The sequence below is a fragment of the Hemitrygon akajei genome, chromosome 12 (genome assembly GCF_048418815.1).
Source record: "Hemitrygon akajei chromosome 12, sHemAka1.3, whole genome shotgun sequence".
Taxonomy (NCBI): domain Eukaryota; kingdom Metazoa; phylum Chordata; class Chondrichthyes; order Myliobatiformes; family Dasyatidae; genus Hemitrygon; species Hemitrygon akajei.
In genome coordinates this window covers 22,078,798-22,103,487 of record NC_133135.1, presented here as the reverse complement: position 1 = coordinate 22,103,487, position 24,690 = coordinate 22,078,798, and the positions used below count along the sequence as shown (strand labels likewise).

General features: G+C 43.4%; 1 protein-coding gene across 2 annotated transcripts in view; it reads right to left on the bottom strand.

The window, feature by feature from the left end:
* Positions 1 to 23,693, bottom strand: part of LOC140736788 (very-long-chain enoyl-CoA reductase-like) — a 107,461-nt gene extending 83,768 nt beyond the window's left edge. Inside the window, exon 1 of one of the 2 annotated variants that reach the window (XM_073062713.1) lies at positions 23,443 to 23,693. Coding sequence is in view for 1 of the 2 variants with exons in the window: in XM_073062712.1 (XP_072918813.1) it covers positions 14,724 to 14,747 (24 nt within the window). In the remaining variant the exon portion in view is untranslated. Of the gene's footprint in view, positions 1 to 14,723; positions 14,974 to 23,442 lie in introns of those variants that run through there. The other variant, XM_073062712.1, reaches the window with a different exon arrangement.
* Between the last annotated feature and the right edge of the window lie 997 nt (positions 23,694 to 24,690).

Here is a 24,690-nt window from a genome sequence, read left to right as displayed (position 1 = left end):
AAAGCGACCGTAACTCAAATAACCTCATGTTACAACAGTAGGGTGCAAACGAGCATCACTGAATGCAAAACAATTTGAACCTTGAAATGGATGGGCTACAGCAGCAGAAGAGCGCAAACATACAGCACACTCAGTAGCCAATTTATTAGGTACATGAGGTACCCAATAGAGTGGCCACCGAGTGTATTATGTAAAGTCGGACTTTCAGAATATGACCTGTCAGACATTGCGTGATTACTTTTCTGTGTGGCGCTAGGTATAAAACAGATAATTCTGTTGGTTACCGTGGAAAATTTCTCTACAACTGAACAGTAAATTCATCACCATGGAGAGTGAAGTTTGAACAATAAATAATGAACAGAATCCAGTGCTTTTTGTAGGTACAGAGATAAATGAAGCATTTAAGACTGAGATTCTTATTAAGTGAGGGTATGGAGAGGTATATTAGTAGACTATTCAGCAACTGAGTTCCACCACTCGGGTCATAGTTCTATTTCTTACTTACATTAACTAGCCTTGGTTCCACAACTCCTGGCTGTCTGAAATATATCAATTTCAGGACTTGTGTTTTCACCAGATTCCAGGCCTTTTGGGGAAAATTACCACTCTGAAAACCCTCCTGCACGGGTGCAGAAAACATAATCTAAACACACTCCAATGCACAACAGAGGAACTGCACAAATCTAATTGTCATCATCGGATGACAGACAGCCAATCAAATCAATCACTGTATTGAATCAATTACTTTTTTTTGAAAAAAGAACAGTACAGTTATAATACTGGCATTTACCCAATAATGTGGAAAATTGTCCAGGTGTGGTGCATTTGGAAATAGCAGAACAAAACCAATCTGTCTGGTTGATGCTCTATCGGTTAACACTCAATCATCTGCAAAGTAATGGAAACTGTCACCGACATTGCTATTGAGTGCTATTTATTTAACAATAACACTCACTGATGCCAAATTTGGATTCTACCAGAACCACTTATGACCAGACCTCATCACAGCACAGAGCTGAATTCCAGAGAGACTGTGACTGCCCTGGTAATTAAGGTATTGACCAAATGCTCTGAACAATCTACAGACTTACTTCCACAGATTCCACAACTCATATTCTCAGTCTTATTACTGTCTTTAATTCATTTGTTGTTGTTGACCTCTGTTTACGTATAATTTTTCATAAATTTTATTGTAGTTATTTTCCTGTAGACACCTGCAAGAAAATGAATCTCAGGGTAGTATATGGTGACATATACGTTCTTTGATAATAAATTTACTTTGACTTTGACCCTGACTTTGAAATGTGGTATCAAGGCACCTGGTAACACTGGAGTCAACAGGCATTAAAGGGAAAACATTCCAGTGGTTGGGACTATGTGATAAAGAAGATGCAGATGGTTGTTGGAGGTCATCCGTCCCACTTCTAGGATATCACTGGAAACAGTTTCTTAGAGCTGTGACTTGGCCCCAACCATTTCAGCTGCTTCGTCGATGACCTTCCTTCCTTCATGAGATCAGAAGAGAAGAGGATCACAGATGGTTATGCAATGTTTGTCGCCTGGGCAACTGAAGCAGCCCATGTCGACTGCAAGACTGTCCTAAAAAAGTATTGAATTAAGGACTGGTAAGAGGTCAGTAACACTGAGGCCTCATGCACACCAGGTAACAAATGGCAGCAGCGAGAGGGAGAGAGAGTCTCAATTCCTGCATCCTGTGGTATAACCATTTGCTGAGTCCATTTGATCAATATTTCTGAGGTCGGCAATGACCGGAGGAGCAAAAGATGTCGCCAGAGGTTTCTGTGGGCCCGTGCGTCTTCTTCTAGTTTGTCCTCGAAGCAGGTGGCTGGGGTCCTGTCAGAGTCCGTGATCTACAGCTGCACTCAAACTATGGTTCTTTACAGGCGGTGGGTTTCACTCTCAGAACCTGCTGAGCAGCCTGGCATTCCAATATCTCCGGTTGCGGCCTGGAAGATAGGCGCCTGCGGGATGCAGCCCTGTGGATGAACCAATTCCTCATCAATGTCGCCAGCTGAAGCACCGCGGGAGATTGAAACATCAAGGCAGCAGACGTGCAATTGAAGGAAGGTGAGGGTGAGAGAGCGAGAGAGCAACATTTCTGTCATTCATTCTTTGGGGTTTTCCTGTTTTGTGGATGTCTGTGAAGAGTAAGATTTTCATGTTGTATACTGTATATATTCTCTGATATTAAATTGAACCAATGAACTAGAAACCCAACTGGAACAGCCACAAAGTACCACAGCTACAAGGGCAGGTCAGAGGTTGGATATGTTGTTATGACACTCTCCACGCTTTTGGCAAAGAGCAAGAGTCCAATGGAATACTAGGGATTTGCCTGGAAGGGTACAGCTTTAACAATTCTTAACACTATGCAGGACATTCAACACTCTTGCTTGGCTCCCCTCTCACCCAAGCATCCTTTCCTACTACCACCAGTGTATGGTGGCTACAAGGTGTACCATCTACAGTTGTTCTCGTGGGCCATTCTGAAAGCATCACCCAACCCCGGCACCCTCCACGAAGAGCAGCAAGGGCATGAGAACACCCGTGTCTACAGGTCCTGCTCCAAGCTGCACACCATTACAATACATCTCCCATTCTTCATTGTCACCAGGTCTAAATCTCAACTCTCTACCCAACAAAATTATGGGACTACCTCACCACAAAGACTGTAGACACACCATCACATCCTCAAGAACATATTCTAGTTTATCATCATGAATAAACATGTCCAGGATACAATTGTCATGAAAACTAGCTTTTTGCTTCAGCAGCAGTTTATTACAACCATGCTAAAGATAAATTATATAAGCTTAAATAAGCATAAATTATACAATACATAACTTGTGACACAATAAATAAAATAACATAACAACATTAGTGCAGGTTGAGGGAAATAAAGTCTGAGGTAGAATTAAGGGCAATAAATTCTGGCCTTACCAGCAATACCCCTATTCTGCAAAGTTAATTGTTAAATATCACCAAGTAATACAGGAGGTTCTGCAGATTCTCAAAGTCTTGAATCTCAATCTCTCTCTCTCTCTCTCTCTCTCTCTCTCTCTCTCTCTCTCTCTCTCTCTCCTCTCTCTCTCTCTCTCTCTCTCTCTCTCTCTCTCTCTCTCTCTCTCTCTCTCTCTCTCTCTCTCTCTCTCTCTCTCTCTCTCTCTCTCTCTCTCTCTCTCCTCTCTCTCTCTCCTCTCTCTCCCTCTCTCCCTCTCCCCTCTCCCTCTCCCTCTCCCTCTCCCTCTCCCTCCCTCCCTCCTCTCTCCCTCTCTCCTCCCTCCCCCCCCCCCTTAGGGAAATTATTTACCCCTTCGTACAGTAGATGCTACCCCGGCATGCTGAGTTGCTCCAGCAGTTTTTGTGAGTTGCACCAAGTAGATCTTTTCTTAATCTATTATCAAGAGCATACAGACCTCAATACTGTACATTATTTTTACTGCCTAACTCTCTTCGTCCCAACACAAAGCTGAGGAAGCTGAGTCACACCATCCCAAAGGCAAGAGCTCCTTCCTGAACTGAATGCTTCACTCCAATGGGGTCTTACCCGAGGCCTGTGTAGAGACAATGAAGTTCCCCTCCCTGCTACCCCAGCTCTTTGCCCAACTACAGATGAAAGCTAACAACAAGTTGGCCTTTTTAAATCTTATCAAAGTGGCTCACTAGCTCCACCTTCTCAAGGCAATTGAAGATAGACAGTAGTTCCTGGGCTTGCCAAAATGCTCACGCCCTCTCAATGAATAAATGTAAGAGACTTACTTTTAGGTGAGTGATTAGATAAATGTAAAAGTTGCTGAATGGGATTGGAGAGGTCAAATTATCCTCTCAACCCAACTGGGGGAATAGGTTTGAAGATTGAACATTCCAGTGTTCCCAAGGTAAGAAGGTGATAAACAGTCCTGTAAAGTTAATTCCTGTAACTTTAATTCATTGCAAGGTGCGGGAGTGGGGGGCAGGGGGGGTGGGGAACAGTGTACTACATAACTTCACTCACTCATCCCAACACTGAACTGATTCCACAACTGACTCACTTTCAAGGTCTCGACAAATTGTATTCTCGATATTTATTTATTATTACTCTTTAGTTCTATACTTTTTTTGTATTTGCAGTTTGTTGTCCGCGGCATACTAGTTGTTTGCTCGTCTTTATTGTGTGCAGTTTCTGAATGATTATACTGTTTTGCGTTTCTTTATATCTACTATGAATGCCCACAAGAAAATGAATCTCAGGGTAGTATATGGTGACACACGTACTTTGATAATAAATTCACTTTGAACTTTCAGTGTCAACACTGTAATTCATTTCAATTGGCTTTTCAAACTGTTGCTTCTCTGCAACTACATATCGATTAAATAAAAGCACTCTCATGGGAGGTGGTTTAACTGGTGTATTCACAGTACAGCCGGAGAGAGAGATCAATGCGCATGTGGAGACAACAGTCCATATCTAGTGCGAAGGGGAGTCATTGTTCCAAAAGAAATAGATCCATACAGAACACAAACCATTATAAAGTATCAAAAATGTCAATATATTTCAACTTTCTAAAAGCTTGGCATCACTCATAGAAGTTTTTTTTCCCAATACAGCCGCTTGTGATCAAGGACCGTCGTACAAATGCTAGAGCATTAAAAACATTTTGACTATAAGCAAGGTGATCTTGGTAGACTAAATCCGAAGCAACTGATCTGACTGAGAGCAGAGTTACTGCTGAACTGGTTCTTCTGCCTATTATAGATCATGTCTGGTTATTGACTTATAGAATAAGGAGCCGCTCACATCAGGGAAAGCTGTGTCAGTAGATTCTTTCAGCTTGTCTAATTTCTCTTCCAGGCAGTTCCAGGAAATTACGTCCTAGCTGTGGAATAGGCTTCTTGACATTGAAGCATTCTGATGAAGATATCAGAGATCCTGAGTTCACCACGTTTCTGTACTTGTTGAATTATTTCTGCTGCAATAAATCTACATTAAAATCTAGATGTATACTTCTGTAATTTTTCTTTACCCATTACTTTTATTCAGTGACAGCCGCACCCCCCCCCCCCCCAGTTCGAGATTCTCCCACAAGTAGAAACATCCTCTCCACACTTATCCTGTCAAGATCCCTCAGAAACTTATGTTTCAATCAGGTCACTTATCTCTCTTCTCCATGAGAGGCTGAATCCCAATCTCTGCACTCGTGCAAGACTAACTGATACAGAAAGGTATATGATATTGTAGGATTTTGTGAATGAAACACGTGAGAGTCGTTTTATGTGCTTAACAAAAACCACAGCCCTTTACCTCCAATACGAACAAACCCAAAAGTAGTCACCTTACACTGACATCATTATGTCAGACAATATCTCAAAGTGAACACAGCTCAATGACAGTGTTTGTGAATTATGTAGAACAGGTTCTGTTATGAACAATATGTGTCATCTGTCACAGACCTCCTACTTTCTGATGCACTGGCACCGTTGAAGCTGCATGGCAGTTGGCACTCCTTGCCATTTGAGCCAAAGCACGCGTGGGTAAAACATAGACCTGGCGTCGTCTGGTTTGGAGCCATGGGCGGGAGACTGCTGGAGGCCTACTGAGACAGTGAAAGGAGGAGGAACGATGCACTTCTACCCGACCGAGTGTAGACTATCGAGCACCTAAGCAAGCTCCCTATAGTCCTTCATGTGTGTTAGTGTCAGCTGTACAAACTTGATCAGCCACTTATTGCATAAAGAGTTCTTTCAAAATAAAACAAGAATGGTGATTGCCCAGGAGAGGTAGTACATGGTCCATAAGTTCACCCAGGATGGGCGAGGAGAGCAACTCTTTGGTGTACTCACTCAGACTGACAGTCCAAAAGTCTGAAGAAGGTGAGTTTCCAGAGTGACATATTTATCACATGCAGGCAGATGGTCTAGTAGACAGACCACTCTGGCTCCAGTGGAACTACTTAGCGATGCTACGACATTGTAAAATTTGGTATCTCTCACAGCACAAACTGGGCTTCCGCCTGTGCAAACCACGTTTGCACTGCTCCCAAAACTCTGGCAGCTTCAAAGTGGCTGCATTGGTCGACACGTCATTGAGTAACACAGGAATCGTCTGAGAGCGTCAGGGTCACCAATGTAGGATTTTATGAATATAACTTGCAAGAGTCATTTTATGTGCTTAACAAAATCCATAGCCCTTTACTTCCAGTATGAATAAAACAAAGTCACTGAGACTCTTAAAGAGAACACAACTCAATGATAATGTTTGTGAATTATGTAGAACAGTTTCTATTATGAACAATATGTATTCATTATCACCCATTACATACAATATCTTTGGAGCTTTGAAACGCCTCACGTTGGGAAGGTGCGAGAATAACTGATGGAAATAGGAGAACGAGGTCCTTGCTCTCAAAAAGTAGAAGGGAACATCAGATAAGCTGAACTGAGTCGTGTCACCACAACAACCTTGCACTCAATGTCAGTAAGGCCAAAGGAGTGATTATGGTCTTCAGATAGGGTAAGACAAGGCAACGCACACAGTGATCATCAAGGGATCAGAAGTGGAAAGGGTGTTAACATCTCTAAGGATCTAACATGGGCACAACGTATCGATGCAGCTACTAAGAAGGCAATTCAGTGGCTATATTTCATTAGGAGTTTGAGGAGATTTGCTATATCATCAAAGACACCAATTTCTACAAATGCCCCATGGACAGCATTCTAACTGACATGCTGTCTGGTATGGGGTGGGGGGGGGGGGGGCTACCCACAGGATCAAAATAAGCTGCATCAAGTCGTGAACTCATTCAGCCCAATCATGGGCAGTACCCTCCCCAGCATCCAGGACGTCTTCAAGGAGTGATGCCTCAAAAAGGCTGCATCCATCATTAAGGACCCCCATCACCCAGGACGTGCCCTCTTCTCATTGCTACCATCAGAGAGGAGGTACAGGATCCTGAAAGCACACACTCAACAATTCGGGAATAGCTTCTTCCTCTCTACTGTCAGATTTCTGAATAAACATTAAACCCATGGACACTACTTCACTATTTTTTTTCTCTTTTTGCACTACTTTCTTAATTTAACTTTTAAAATATATACAGTATATTAAATTACACTAAGTACAGTTTTTATTATGTATTACAATGACCTGCTGCTGCATGACAAAAATTTAAACCTAATTCTAATAATTGCTGGTGTTGGGATCTCTGCTTTGATTTCAGAAAAGAGAGTTGGATTTGAACGATAAGTTGGCACAAGTGTGCTAATGCAGCACATTGACAGGAGTTTAACATGAATATGAAGTTGATTTCAATCTGTTCCGACAAAAAGTTTTTGTATCAATTCACTAATGGTTGACAATTACGACAGCAGAATGAACATTAGTACCAGTATATTAAACATGACTAATGTTATGAGAGTTCATCAGTGTTTTAACAGAAGCATTTAAAATATCCATATATCAGATGGCACCGGAGATAGACATTGATCTCAGTGGCTTCTCTCAATACAGGAAAAAAAGCCTTGGATAAATCCTACTAAGCCCCAGACCAAGAATGGACTTCCTGTTGCTTCTGGGGATAATTAATAAAACATTCAAATTCCAGGATTCCTGTCTTGGGGTTGTTGCAAAAGCGAACACTATCTCGTTATTCATTTTTATTGCACTATTTATGTTTTTGAAATGTATGGTAATTTTGTACTCTACTGCCACCACAGATCAGCGAACTTCACCTTTACGAGCCAGTGATAATAAATCTGATTCAGAAAGTACAGAGAGTTAAAAATGGATAGCATAGAGGTTAGAGTAACACCACTGTCTAGTAGAAGTTTGTATGTTCTCCCCGTGACCATGTGGATTCCCTCCAGGTGCCCTGGTTTCCTCCCACATTCTAAAGGCATATGAGTTAGGATCAGTAAGTTGTGGGCTTGTTATGTTGGCATCGGAAGCATGGTGACACTTGCAGACAACCACCAGTACATCCCCAACACAAACGATGCACTTCAATCTGTGTTTCAATGTATGTGTGACTAACAAAGCCAATCTTTAACAAAAAAAAAACTGGCAGTGTAGTCTTCCTTTGTACAAGACTGTGGCTTGGACAAATACAGATTATTATCCAGTTTTTGTTCACTCCTTAGCCAGGGCTAGATTCAGAAGAGGACAACTTAGTTTGCATTTTTTTAAAAATTAACAATAACCAGGAGTAGAAAATTGGGTATACTTCATGTGAAAAGTCAGAGTAAATTGCACAGAAACAGGCCCTTTGGCCCAACTGGTCTATGCTGACTGAATTAAACTCCATTTGCCATTCCCCGGCCCACTTAATCAGCTGATCAAGATCCTTCTGTAATTTTTGGTTTCTTCTTCATTGTCCTCTATACAAACTATATTAGAGTCATGTTACTAACCATGCCTGGTACATTCTTATCCAAACCATTGATATAGATGACAACAGAAATGGGCCCAGCATCCACCCCAGAGGAACTCAACTAGTCACAGGCCTCCAGTTCAAGAAGGAACTTTCTACACCTCCCTCTACTTTCTACCATCAAGCCGATTGTGTATCTAATTAGCCAGCTTTGTCCAAAGCAGGGGTTCTCAACTTTTTTTATGCCATGGACCAACACCATTAAGTATGAGGTCTGTCGATCCCCAGTTGTGAACCCCTGCTCTAGGGGGATGGTGATGGTGAAGGAGTAATATTGACAAAAGCCTTAATAAAAATATGTTAATAAATTGGCTTTTCTCCAGAAGACTTCATGGCTGTGCAACTGAGGAGTTAATGGCATGTGAAGATAAATGATACTGTGATGGAATTAGGCTTGATAGACCAGAACAACATTTCCTGATCATGTCCATAGGCTCTAAAAGTTATATTTACCCAGGATTAGTAGAGCGTCATTTGAAAATCTCTTCCTCGCTGATTTCGACAGATTCTTAATCAATGGAACTTCCAATGATTAGATCAAGTTCGCTGGTCAATAAGAAGCAGTAGCTTTCCTGCTCTCCCTCTCTCCCTCCTCAGTCCTTGACTCTTTTACTGATAAAATCCCTTTCTATCTCGGCTTTGGACGCATTCAGAGGTCCAGCACTCACGTGGCTCGTGGATTTCTGGCATGTGCTGCTCTTCCTCATGATCATCACTATCGAATTTCCAGTATCTGTTTCTTTTGTGATTCAATGGATATGCATGGTTAAAATAATGAATCGGGTACACAATATACAAAACAAAAGTAAAAGCAATATCGGGAAACAATACACTTTAGTCCTGAAGATACACAAGATGAGACAATGATTCAAATGTACAGAGGTTACTGGTAAGCATTCTGATTGTAGTGACCGCTTGTGCTGCCTCCTGGAAAATCCTGTTTACTTCTGACCCTCTGACTGACTACTTTAACCTTTCATGAGGTATTCATGAGGTATTACAATGTTCCATGGTCACTTTTGCTTATTAAACTACTTGCAAATTCTGTCCATACGGGATTCACATGGACACCAATACAATTACACAATGTGTGATTGAATAAATGCAGAATTTAATCCCACCATATTAGGTACACTAGTACACCTGCTCATTAATGCAGGCCTCTAACCTTCAGCCTGTTCTGTGGCAGAAAATCAATGCATTAAAGCATGGAGACCTGGTCAAGAGGTTCAGATCAAATATCAGAATGGGGAAGAAATGTGATCTAAGTAACCTTGACCATGGAATGATCACTGGTGCCAGATAGGGAGGTTTGAACATCTCAGAAACAGCTGATCTTCTGACATTTTCATGCACAACAGCCTCCAGAGCAGGGGTTCCCAATCTTTTGTTATGCCATGGACCCCTGCCATTAACTGAGAGGTCCATGGACCCCAGGTTGGAAACCCCTGCTCTAGAGTTTACAAAGATGGGTACGAGAAACAAAAACAAATCCAGTGAGTGGCAGTTCTGTGGGCGAAAATGCCTTGTTAATGAGAGAGGCCAGACTGATTCAAGCTGACAGGAAGGCGTCAGTAACTCAAATCACCACACATTACAACAGCGGTGTGCAAAAGAGTATCTCTGCATGCACAACGTGTCGAACCTTGAAGTGAATGGGCTACAGCAGCAGAAGACCACAAAGATACAGTCAGTAGCCACTTTTTTAGATATAGGGGCTACCTAATAAAGTGGCCACTGAGTGGATATTAATCCTAATCTGTAATCGGGTACAAGATCCACAGGGAGAGTTAAAGAGTTAAGAAAATAAGATCACATAATGCTGGCAGAATTGTCAGTAAATAATGTCTGCTGCTGCCACTCGCAGAGCTGTCAGTAACTAGAGGGTCTGATTCAAGATATCTGGCATGAGCGTCAGAGGTGAGATAAAAATATTTTGTGCCTAATAATAAACTTCAATTGATATAGTATCTCTGATATAGAAAAGAATTGCCAAGGTACTGCACAGGACTCTGGTCAAACAAAGAATGGGTACCAAATTTTACCTATTAGTCCAGATGCATATAGGTGTCAAGAAACATCTTAAAAGAGGGGTGAGTTAGAAAATCCAGAGCACACATACAAAATGCTGGAAGAATTCAGCAGGCCAGGCAGCATCTTTACCAGGGCCCCCAACCTGGGTTCCACAGACCCCCTTGCTTAAATGGTATCCAAAAAAAGGTTGGGAACTCCTTATTTATAGAGAGGAATAAACAGTCAACATTTCAGGCTGAGATTCTTCATCAAGACTCGTATCCAAAGCTGCTTATCCCTCTCCATAGATGCTGCCTGACCCCTGACCTGTTGTTGGGGGGGGGGGGGGTGTGTGTGTGTGTGTGTGTGTGTGTGTGTGTGTGTGTGTGTGTGTGTGTGTGTGTGTGTGTGTGTGTGTGTGTGTGTGTGTGTGTGTGTGTGTGTGTGTGTACGTACGCACACATCTGCAGAAAGTCTTGTGTGTAAGTTGGAATAGCCAGAAACATTTCAAAAGAGAATCCCACTGCTTCACACCTTGACAGCTGAACAAATGCCTGCAAATGGTTGGTTGAGTAAACAGAAACACAGAAAACCTACAGCACAGTCCAGGCCCTTCGGCCCACAATGCTGTGCTGAACATGTACTTACCTTAGAAATTATCAAGGGTTACCCATAGCCCTCTATTTTTCTAAGCTCCATATACCGATCCAGGAGTCTCTTAAAAGACCTTATTGTATCCGCCTCCACCACCGTCACCAGCAGCCCATTCCACGCACTCACTACTATCTAGGTACAGAGGAGATCTCCCTGACATCTTCTCTGTACCTATTTCCAAGCACCTTAAAATTGTGCCTTCTTCTGTTAGCCATTTCAGCCCTGGGAGAAAGCCTCTGACTATCCGCACGAACAGTGCTTCTCATCATCTTATGTAACCTCTATCAGGTCACCTCTCAACCTCTGTCTCTCCAAGGAGTAAAGGACAAGTTCACTCAACCTATTCTCATAAAGCACACTCCCCAATCCAGGCAACATCCTTGTAAATCTCCTCTGCATCCTTTCCATAGTTTCCACATCTTTCCTATAGTGAGGCAACCAGAACTGAGCACGGTTCTCCAAGTGGGGTCTGACCAGAGTCCTATACAGCTGTAACATTACCTCTCGGCCTCTTGAACTCAATCCCGTGGCTGATGAAGGCCAATGCACCGTATGCCTTCTTAACTATAGTCAACCTGCGCAGCAGCTTTGAGTGTCCTATGGACTCGGACCCCAAGTCCCCCTGATCCTTCACACTGCCAAGAGTCTTACCATTAATGCTATATTCTGCCATCATATTTGACTTACCAAAGTGAACCACCTCACACTAAATGCTGTGGATACTCAGCAGGTCAGGCAGCACGTGTGATATCTCAGGTCAATGACTTTCAATTAGTCAATAATCTGAAAAATTAATTATTTTACTGTCTTTGCAGACACTAAGGTCATCAAGTCATAGAGAGATATAGCTCGGATCACCAAAGAGGTAAAAGCACAACCACCAAGTTCTCAAACATCCTTTCATATTCATCCTACCGTAACCCATAGGCATGACATCAGCTATATTTTATTAAAAGTTTGAGGAGGTTTGGTATGTCACCTAAAAAGGCTCACAAATTTCTAGAGATGTCCCATGGAGGCCATTCTAACTGGCTGTGTCACCGCCTGGTATGGGGGAGCAACACAAGATTGAAGAGAGCTGCAGAGAGTTGTAAATGTAGTCAGCTCCATCATGGGCACTAGCCTCCATAGCATCCAGGGCAACAGCAAGGAGCGATGCCTCAACAAGGCTGCGTTCATCATCAAGGACCCCCACCACCCAGGTCATGCCCTCTTCTCATTGCTACCATCAGGGCAGAGGAACAGAGCGTGAAGGCACACACTCAACATTTCGAGAACACCTTCCTCTCCACGGCCATCCGATTTCTGAACACTACCTCACTACTTTTTAACTTCTATTTTTGCACTACTTATTTAACTATTTTATATATATATACTCTCTGTAATTCACAGTTGTTTCTTGATTATTATGTATTGCATGTACTGCGGCCACAAAGTTAACAAATTTTATCACATACTGTATGCCAGAGATATTAAACTTGATTCTCATTAACTCCCCAAAGATTCTATCGCTCATCTAACACTCTGAACACACACACAAGTCTTCGGCGTATGGGGGGACACACAGGAGAAACTTGTCTGGTCATAGGCAGAACGTACAAACTCTACACAGACAGCACTGGGAGTCAGGATCGAACCCTCATCACTGAGATTGTGAGGCAGTTACTCTCCTTTCTGTGTCACTGTTCCCTGCTGAGCATTTCTGATGACCTCTGCTTCTATTTCAGAGCGGTCAACGCCTTTGAGTCAGACACTGAGGTTGAGCTCGAGTTAGGGTGCAGTGCAGCCAAGGAAGTGGACACACTTGACGCAGTGAAGCGCACGCGCTGGGCTGAAGAAGGGCCGGGAGCTGTCGAGCTGGCTAAAGCTGCACAAACTACACAGTGACCTCTCTGATTCAGAGGTAAGAATTTGCTGGCAGGCTGAAAAATCTGATGGTGGAGAGGAAGAGGCAGCTCCAAAATCACAGAGTGTGGTTTTCAGGCTCCTGTACCTCCTCCAATGCACAGGATTGGTCCCTGCCTCGGCACTCTGCCTCACCCTCTCAGTAGATGCTGCAATGAGGAGGGGTTTCTTTTGTCAGAGATGGCGAATCTGTGGAATTCAATGCCTCAGACAGCTGTGGAAGCCAAGCCAGTGGAGCTTGATAGGTTCTTGATAAGTCAGGGCATCGAAAGTCACGGGCAGGTGAATGGGGTTGAGAAGGACAATAAATCAGCCATGATAGAATGTCGGAACAGTCTCGATGGGCCAAATGGCCTAAATCTGGTCTCCTGTCATATGGTCTATTTCCATTATTTTCATTTTTTTTGTTTCTCGTTGATGATCTACAAATGCACGATTGATAACGGAGAAGTGAGGCTCTCAGAGGGTTAAAAGACTGGATGGGGATTATAAAGATGAGACTCAATTTATTGGTAATCAAGGGGTTACTTAACCAATTCAGTACTGGAGACATGAGACATGACATTAGGTCATGGGCACTTTTGAATGACAGCTGGATTACAGAGAGTAGGGGGGTCCATAAAGCCAGCCCGGAACATTCTAAAATGGCTGATAGATGAGATTTAAGCAGGGGAGGGGTTAGGGGGAGAACAAATTTGAGCAATGGTAATAATATTGTGGGTTAAATGGCACCTTTACACCGTAAACCCATTCATGATAGGTAACGTGCTGCCTGAGAAAGTGAAGAAAATAGATTTAATAGCAACTCTGAAAAGGGGATTGAATGAATCCTGGGGGGGGGGGGGGGAAGAGTTAAAAATGATGGAGAGGACAAGGTCTGAGGGTTTTCATCAAGCTGGCAAAGCACAAAAGCCTCGTGCTCTTTGTGTGCGACATGGTTCTGTGTTTCTATATCAAAGGAAATATGATCTGAGAGAGTTTTATTGGCTAGAGTTATTAGTGTACACTGTATCACGCCCAAGACACCAGAACTAGAATTAAAATCAATTGCAATCCTGAAAGTTTTCCAGCATTTAGAAACCAGTCCTTAATTCATTCCCCCAAACTCCAATAAAGTCAAAGTATTTTGGCTGTCTGAAAGACACAGTGATTTCTTCATATTCACCAATATCAATCTGTTCTACTAATGCATTCACTGTGGCGGTCATTTATTAAAGTTTCGATCCTTCCATATAATTCAAGATATTTTCTCGTGCTATTCAGGATTTGTAATGTGAATGTTTTCAAGAAATTGGTCCATGCTTTTGGTATTCTTGACACTAATGCAGAAATCACTTATAGGAGGCGACAGTTCCTGTCTGAATGAACCCGAGATATACTGACATCCACTCCGCCGAAATACAGAGCGTTGCTACAAGCTGTTTCCATCTCCCAGAATTGAATTGAATTGACTGTATTACTTACATCCTTCACACACGAGGAGTAAAAATCTTTACGTTACGTCTCCATCTAAATGTGCAATTCATAATGACAGGGTATCAAGCAGTTACAATGTGTGAATTAGACAGTGTAGCAGTAAACCGTACACTACTTTTAGCCACTCCATACAGCAGTACATCGCTAAATGTTAGAGATAAAAACCCTGCACACCCTCTTTCATTGTATGCAGATCGCTTTCATTAATACCACGCAGAAAACCGCCACTATTTTTGCGTTTCTTCCTACCTCGAAGAAGCTGACCCGGCTCATGACTGCAGGAGCTCCCGGGCGTTAGGTGCCGGTCCCCCGTGTGATCTAAGGAGTAACCCCGGTGGCTTGCGCTCGCTGACAGCTCGGTTGAGTTAAGGGAGCAGAAGTCGGAATCAGAGAGTGCCTGGCAGTGGACTGCGTCCTGACCATCTCCTCTCTGGGCCCTGGGAAATTCTATACAGGGTGGAGCTAAGGACGAAATGTGACTGAAGGCCAAGAATGGGAGCATCACTCACATCACCAGCTCAATGACTCCACGAGAATTTAGCGCAGTCTTCAATTCCCCTTGCTCTACGTGAGGGAAAATTGGAACTGTTTCTGATTTCCCTCGCTGATTGCAACATCAGCTATGCACAGGAGAGTGTTTGACTACAAAGCTATCGTCCCTTGAAGATGACCTCGGGTGTTTAAATACTGCTCTACTCCCAGCATCTCCCCTCTACCCCCGCCCCCTCCCCCATACCATCGCCCTACCCCCTCACCCTCGCCCCACCCCCTCCCCTCCTCTTCTCCCCCTCCCGCTCTCAATCCCTCCCCATCCCTCCCACTCCCCCTCACCCTACCCCCTCTCCCTTCCCCTGCTCCTCTCCCCTCCCCCCACTCCTCTTTCATTCCTCCTCTCTCCCTCCCCTCCTTCCCCCTCCCTCTCCAACCCATCTCCCTCCCTCCTCCGACCCTCATTGCTAGAGGGATTGAATTTAAGAGCAGGGAGGTCATGCTGCAACTATACAGGGTACTGGTGAGGCTGCACCTGGAGTACTGTGTGCAGTTCTGGTCTCCATACTTGAGGAAGGATACACTAGCTTTGGAGGCAGTGCAGAGGAGGTTCACCAGGTTGATTCCAGGGATGAAGGGGTTAACCAATGAGGTGAGATTGAGTCGCCTGGGACTATACTCTCTGGAATTCAGAAGAATGAGAGGGGATCTTATAGAAACATACAAAATTTTGAAAGGGATAGATAAGATAGTAGGAAAGTTGTTTCCATTGGTAGGTGAGACTAGAACAAGGGGAGATTGCTTCAAGATTCGGGGAGAAGATTTAGGATGGAGATGAGGAGAAACTGTTTTTCCCAGAGAGTGGTGAATCTGTGGAATTCTCTGCCCAGGGAAGCAATTGAGGCTTCTTCACTAAATATATTTAAGAAACAGTTAGATAGGTTTTACATAGTAAGGGGAATTAAGGGGTATGGGGAAAAGGCAGGTAGATAGAGCTGAGTTTATGAACAGATCAGCCATGATCTTATTGAATAGCAGGGCAGGCTCGATGGGCCGGATGGCCTACTCGTGCTCCTATTTCTTATGTTCTTATGTTTCGACCCCTCTTCCCCCCCCCCCCACCCCGGTCGAGCTGTTTTGCATATGAATCTACATTAATTGCTATCCTTAATATAGACAGAACGTGCCAAAGCATTTTACAGCAGCATTATCAAACATGCAACAACACAACATGAAAGGGAAGTTAAATATTTAACAGTTTCAGAGACAGCATACTCTTCCAGCGCAACAAGCCCGTGTGGCTCAATTACACCCATGTGACAAATTAACCTGGTAACCCGTACGTCTTTGGGTTGTGGGAGGGGAGGATAGCAGAACGTCCAGAGGAAGCCCTCGCAGTCACGAGGAGATCGTACAAGCTCCTTAGAGGCACCAGCGGGAAATGAACCCAGGTTACCAGGGCTGTAAAGTGTTACACTACCATGCCGCCATTTCCTGCTTTGGTGTTAAGTACAACTCTGCTCTGCACATGTCAATTAATATATTTAAAAGGCATTTATTGCATGTTGAAAAGTACAATTAGTATGACTCCTTTATCTAATGGGTCACAGATTTCAAACATGAAACCTTGGGGTCTGTGACCACGTTGAGAGATAGATTACTGGACATTTTTAATTACTCATCCTTTCAGCAACTACAGTATATGAATTCAATTCAGGATGCCAAGGAGAAAGAAGTAGGGCTTCCAAAAGTTCTTCTCTAACTTTGGTCTTTAGCTACTAGATTCATCAGGACAGGATTTACATTGCGTGTGTGTGCAGTAACATGAAACTGCAGCATACAGTATTCTAGTCTGAGCCAATAAGACTTGTATCCTTCCGACGAGGTGATCCAAGGAACAATAAACACTCTACTGCTATTTGCTGACATCATCATTCCTGCGGACTCCAGTTGTGACAGCATCATACAAGATGAAGACATTATGCTCAAAGCATGAGCCATGTACATAAGCCACAGTCAGTGAACAATCAATACCTCATTTCCGATAATGGTTCTACATCTTTTGTCTCTCGAAACATACAGTGAAATGCATCACTTGTGTTAACAACCAACACACCCGAGGGTGGGCCGGGGGCAGCCCGCAAGTGTCACCGCACATTCCGGTACCAACACAGCATTCCCACAATGCTCAGCACCAACACAGCGTTCCCACATTGCTCAGCAGAACAACACAGAACACAACAAAACAAGGTGCAACAACAGCAAAACAAGTCCTGTCCCACCCCCTGTGCATACAGTCCCCCAGCCCCAGGTTAGGCCGTCTTTGGCCTCCATCATCAAGCGGACTTGGACTCTAACATTGGGCTTCAACTTCTCCAGTGGACTCGCAGAGATTTGCAATCTTAGGGACTCCAGCGATCAGGCCTTGACCCCTGGTCTTCTGATTGACCCCCAGACCTTGATCCTCGGCATCGACTGCAGGACCAACCGATCACCAAACACTAGGCCTTGAATTCCAGTCTCATCGCTTCATGTACCCTGGAGGTAATCAGACTTCAACTTCTTTATGCCTGTCCTTTACATTTTCTGACAGTCTGCACTCTTTGTAACCTTTTTTTGCCTTTCATGTTACCCCAGACTTTCTCTATTATTCCTTTTCCATTCCTTTCCTCCATATCTTAAAAACTGCTTTATCTCCAACCTTTTTCAGTTCTGATAAAAGTTCTTCAATCTAAAACACCAACTTATTCACCCATTTCAAAGTCAAAGTATTTTTTAATCAAAGTACGTACAGCACTGTGCTAAAGTCTTGGGCACATGCGTAAGACTTTTGAACAATACTATATTTACCAATATGGAGCAGAGAGTGAGTTTGTAAATGTGGTGGGAGCAAAGGATGTTGGGAATGGCAAGGGCAGAGTGCCACAGAAGGGGCGTGGAACAGGTGGCAGAGAAGGGGAGGGGGTTGGCACAGGTCCACCCCTGAGACACCAGGCAAGGTCATTTGATTCCAAATAATTGTTTTATTGGTTATTACAGAATGTCTCTGGTGCTTCCCACTCCCTCCCCTCTCCATTCCCCTTTTCAAAACTATGATTCCCCTCTCCCTGCCCCCTTCCCACTCTCAGTCCACAATAGAGACCCGTATCAGAATCAGGTTTATCATCACTCACGGATTACTTGAAATTGTTTTCTTACAGCAGCAGCAGTACAGTGCAATACATAAAATTACTACAGTACTGTGCAAAAGTCTTAGACACCCTAGCTATATACATGTGCCTTAGACTTCTGCACAGCACCGAATACTGTGCTACCATATACTGCCTTGAGATTCATTTACAGGAGCATAACGAAGCACAATAGAATTTATGAGAAGCTATACATAAACAAAGACTGACAAATTTCCATACATGCTACCAACGTAGATATTGGACATTCCCATCAACCCCATACACATATCTCCCCAGAGCCTATGGTTTCTTACATGTCCATTCAGGTTATGTGTGAAAGAATAGATTATGGGGAGACAAAGGATTCTCCCAGCAGCCACCTATACAATGAACAATTTATAGTAGCTTACTAATCTAACAAATGATACATCTCAGAGGTGTGGGAAGAAACTGGTGTACCCAGAAGAAAGCCGTGCAGTCGTAGACTCCACTCAGGCAACGCATACAGTTATTTCTCTATAATTCTCACATGTGTTTTGCTAAACAATTTCCTGAGCAATATATTATTATCTTTTTTTTGATCATTTAGCATGATCATGGATAAAGATACATAATATTTATCTGCATATAGTAACTAACCATCCGGTGTCAACAAATCAACTAAAAAAAAACTTATTCTGAATGATATTGCCAAGGTTAATAAGAGTTATAGATACAAACAGAATGGAAACAGGTCCTTCAACCCAACTGGACCGTACCAAACAAGATTTCCATCTAGTCTCACTTGCCGGCATGGAATTCTTTCATTTTCTTCCCTCCTTTACTCTCTGTATACTCATGACTGTGTCATCACCCACAGCTCCAATCTGCTAATTAACTTTGCTGATGATGCTACACATTGGCCTAATCTCAAATAAATATGAGGCAGCCTACAGAGAAGAAGTGATGAAATGCTTTGAGAGGTTGGTTATGACTAGACTGAACTCCTGCCTCAGCAAGGACCTGGACCCATTGCAATTTGCCTATTGCCACAATAGGTCAACGGCAGACACAATCTCAATGGCTCTTCACACGGCTTTAGACCACCTGGACAACACAAACACCTATGTCAGGATGCTGTTCATTAACAATAGCTCAGCATTTAATTCCATCATTCCCACAATCCTGATTGAGAAGCTGCAGAACTTGGGCCTCTGTACCTCCCTCTGCAATTGGATCCTCGACTTCTTAACCGGAAGACCACAATCTGTGCGGAATGGTGATAACATTTCCTCCCGCTGACGATCTACACTGGCGCACCTCAGGGGTGTGTGCTTAGCCCACTGCTCTACTCTCTATATACACATGACTGTGTGGCTAGGCATAGCTCAAATACCATCTATAAATTTGCTGATGATACAACCATTGTTGGTAGAATCTCAGGTAGTGACGAGAGGGCGTGCAGGAGTGAGATATGCCAGCTAGTGGAATGGTACCACGGCAACAACCTGGCACTCAACGTCAGTAAGTCAAAAGAGCTGATTGTGGTCTTCAGGAAGGGTAAGATGAAGGAACACATACCAATTCTCACAGAGGGATCAGAAGTGGAGAAAGTGAGCAGTTTCAAGTTCCTGGGTGTCCAGATCTCTGAGGATCTAACCTGGTCCCAATATATCGATGTAGTTATAAAGAAGGCAAGACAGCTGCTATACTTTATTAGGAGTTTGAAGAAATTTCACATGTCAACAAATACGCTCAAAAACTTCTATAGTTGTACCATGGAGAGCATTCTGACAGGCTGCATCACTGTCTGGTATGGAAGGGCAACTTGTACAGGACTGAAATAAGCTGCAGAAGGTTGTAGATCTAGTCAGCTCCATCTTGGGTACTAGCCTACAAAGTACCCAGAAAATCTTCAGGGAGTGGTGCCAGTGTCTCAGAAAGGCAGCATCCCTTATTAAGGACCTCCAGACCCAGGGTATGCCCTTTTCTCACTGTTACCATCAGGTAGGAGATACAGAAGCCTGAAGACACACACTCAGTGATTCAGGAACAGCTTCTTCCCCTCTGCCATCTGATTCATAAATGGACATTGAATCTTTGGACACCACTTCATTTTTTAAATATACATACGTAATCTATCCAACATACGTAATTTTTTACTTGTTTATTATTATAATTATTTTTTTCTCTCTGCTAGATTATGTATTACTTTGAACTGCTGCTGCTAAGTCAACAAATTTCAAGTCAGATGCCAGTGATAATAAACCTGATTCTGATTCTGATTCTGTCACAGTGGTGTCCAGAAAACAAACCTCTCCCTCAATGTTGCAAAACCAAAGGAGCTGGTTGTGGACTACAGGAGGAATGGAGACAGGCTAACCCCTATTGGCGTCAATGGCTCTGAGGTAGAGAGGGTGAACAGCTTTAAATTCCTCGGCATAAACATCACTGAGGATCTCACGTGGTCTGTACACACCGGCTGTGTGGTGAAAAATGCACAACAGCGCCTCTTTCACCTCAGACGGTTGAAGAAGTTTGGTATGGGCCCCCAAATCCTAAGAACTTTCTACAGGGGCACAATGGAGAGCATTCTGACTGGCTGCATCACTGCCTGGTATGGAAACTGTACTTCCCTCAATCACAGGACTCTGCAGAGAGTGGTGCGGACAGCCCAGTGCATCTGTAGTTGTGAACTTCCCGCTATTCAGGAGATTAACAAAGACAGGTATGTAAAGAGGATCATTGGGGACCCAAGTCACCCCAACCACAAATTGTTCCAGCTGCTACCATTCGGGAAATGGTACTGCAGCATAAAAGTCAGGACCAACAGGCTCTGGGACAGCTTCTTCCACCAGGCCATCAGGCTGATACCTGCTGATACAATTGTATTTCTTGTTGTACGTACTATTTATTATAAAGAACTATAAATTACACATTGCACATTTAGATGGAGATGTACTGTATCTTACTCATCATGTATATGAAGGATGTAAGTAATAAAGTCAATTCAATTCAATTCAATTAGTTTAGATGGGTTCAGATTCATTCTGAGGCTGCCAATCCTGTCTTGACTTTCCTCATCAACTTCCTTCTTTCAAAGTTCAAAGTTCAAAGTTCAAAGTAAATTTATTATCAAAGTAAAATATATGTCTTTATATATAACCCTGAGATTTGTTTTCTTGTGGGCATACACAATAAATCCATAATAGAATAAATGAAAAACCACACCAACTTGGCATTCAGCCTGTGTGCAAAAGACAACAAATTGTGCAAATGCAAGAAGAAAGAAAAAAATAATAATAATTAAATAAACAATAAGTATTAAGAACATGAGATGAAGAGTCCTCAAAAGTGAGTCTGTAGGTTGTGGGAACAGTTCAGTGATGGGGCAAGTGAAGTTGCTTCACGAACCAGAATCAGAATCAGGTTTAATATCACCAGCATATGTCAAGATGGTTGAGTTACTTGTGCATTAACTTCATCCTTATCGACCGTGGTTTCCTTTGATGGTCAGTAATTTGATGTTGCTTCAAAGGAATGCTTCCACAGCAGGGCCAGAGATTAGTTATCAAATTGGACACCCTGCCCACATTCTCTCCACTTTGCTCAAGTCAAGTCATTTAACGATTCACATGTATACTATCAAACAAGACAATATTTCTCTGAATCAGGGTGTAAAGCACAGAACACACATGTAACACACAATTCCTTATGAGAGTATGGATGAAGCCTACTAATGAATTACTCACCAATAAACAAAGTGCATGAATTAAATATTGTAAGGTACAGAACGGATTGAATGCAATGGGGCACCCAGTTCAGAAGCCAAATGGCCTGAGGGAAGAAACTGTTCCCATCTTGACTGTTCTTATTTTTATGCAAAGGAGTCTCCCACCTGAAGCTAGAAAGTCAAAGAGGATGTTGGATGAATGGGTGGGATCCTTGATAATACTAAGGGCCCTGCGTACACAGTGCTCCTGACCAATGTCCCTGATGTATGGAAGGAAGACCCCTATGACCCTCTCAGCCATTCTCACCGTACTTTTTTTCCAGGCTGATGAAAATTCATTATCCTGTTTCCCTCCACAAATATTGAATCACCTGCAAGATATTTCTAACCCTCCTGTTCTTACTTCACATTCCCAGTAGCCGGAGTGTTTTTTAAATATTATTATTGTAAAATAGCTATTTGATGTAAATGTCACTTGAGAGTAACATATACAATAGTATTTGAACATGACTTGAACCAATCTGTCCAGTATTCTTTCTACCAAATGGCCCAAGAATTCTGTGAAATCTTACGTTATGTTCAAGCTGCTCCTAATGATCTACCAAGATGGTTTTGGAAGAGGACTGCAAATTTTGCATATGGTATTACACTAAATGTTCTCTAAGATCAGAGCAGAGATAACAATTACTGAGTCACCAGATAGGAAATGAGCTGCATGTTAAATTGATATAGGTGTCAGATAGACCACTGGAGCTTCCCCATTGGCCCTTGAATGCTCCTGTCCTGCATCCATCTATGATCGGTGTTTAATTTCACCTGCATAGACAACTGGTGCAGACAACTATACTTTTCAGTTTTGATACAAAGTCCACACTGGCAACAAATGCCATACAGTATAATATTGGTATATTATCACTAATACTGTTCACGCTGCAAGCCAAGGAATTTCATCGCGCCTTGGGATATTTGATAATAAACTTCAGCTGATAAGGATCAGTACTAATCTGCACTCTAGGGATGATTTACATTGACAAACAAGAGAAAATCTGCAGATGCTGAAAATCTAAGCAACACAAACAGAATGCTGGAGGAACTCACAGGCCAGGCAGCGTCTACAGAAAAGACGCAAACACGAGGAAATCTGCAGATGCTGGAAATTCAAGCAACACACACACACAAAATGCTGGTGGAACACAGCAGGCCAGGCAGCATCTATAAGGAGAAGCACTGTCAACGTTTCGGGCCGAGACCCTTCGTCAGGACTAACTGAAGGAGTACAGTCCTGCTGAAGGGTCTCGGCCCGAAACGTCGACTGTACTCTTTCCCATATCTGCTACATGATCTACGTTGAGCAGAGGTTGTTAGGGCAATTGTCGGTAGCGCTGTAAATAATAAGAAAAAACAGAAAACGTTTGGGATTTTAACTTGTTGCACTGTACTGCTGTCACGTAGGACAGTTATGAGCCCTGCCGACCTCTGCGGCTGGCATTATCGAGCACCCGTGTTTGCTAACTGTTATCTTAACTCGAGCCATAAAGCTGGCATGCTTTCGGTTTTAACCTGTCAAGCTAATAGTGATTCCTGCACTCTTTATTACCGTAGTTCCTTAGTGGAGTCATTGTGTTGGAGAGAATTCTGTGTCTCGCGGTGTCGCTCCGAAGTTCTGTCGGTGTTCCTGTGCCTTGTTTTCGCCTCTTCAAGGGGAATCTGCCGCTCTCCGCTCTTGGGGTCGAGCCGTTGTCCGTGCTTCCCGTGACCGAGGCCGCCCTCCGCTGCAGCCGGGTTGAGTCGGTGCCAGCCCCTGCTGTGACAGAGAGAGCCGACCGTTCCTCGGCATTTGAGGTCCAGTCCTGGGAGCGCACACCGCGACGAGGACAGTTGAAATAGTGGATCAGATAGAATCTGTGGAGAGGGAAGCAGTGTTAATCCCTCAGATCAATAATACTTTTATCAGGACGGGAAGGGAGAAATAAAACAAGCTTTAATTTACAGAGGAAATGGAGAGAGGAGTGAGAACCAGAAAGAATCAAGATAGCGGAGACCACAGAGCGTTCCAGGAAGGATAGGTAGCTGCGGTAGCGGGTCTAGGTGAGCACATGGTCCGAGAGTCGGAAGGCAGCAGAGATCACAGTTTGTCCCCACTCCCTTCTCCAGTCCTTATCTCTTTCACCAATCAACTTCCCAGCTCTTTACTTCACCCCTCCTCCTCCTCTCCTGGTTTCACCTACCACCTAGTACTTCTTCCTCCCCACCTTGTTAATCTGATTTCTCCCTTCCTTTCCAGCACACTCCGCCCTTCATTCTGGCCCTGCTATCCAATATGAACATGGCTGGCCTACACCGGACCTCATCTCCTCCTCTGTACCAGCTAATCAAAGCCCTCACTTCACTGATCTTACGAAAAAGTATCTATGCCCTCTTTAGGTACTCCAGCGATCGCGCCTTCACGGCACCTGCTGGTGTTCACCGCAGGAGTGATGAACGAAATCTGAAATGCCGGGAGGGAGAATGGGTACTGGGTGATAGAACTGGGGAATACGAAGCTCATTGACAGAAATGGTTGATTTCATTATTGGTCCCAGCGGCCAGGTTGGATGGTGACTGGTAACACACTCACCAACTACAGGAGGAACTCCATAGGTCAGGCATCGTCTATGGACGGTAAGGAACAGTCAACGTTCTGGACTCTGTTGAAGGGTCTCACTTCGAAACATTTGTTAGAGTGTTTTTTTTAGGGTTAGCGCATATAGCAAATAACTTGAGCAACTGACTTCAGCTACACGTCTTTAGGTTTGAGTTTGAGTTGTGGATTAAATTTAAAATGCAGCTCTGAACCATGGGCTCA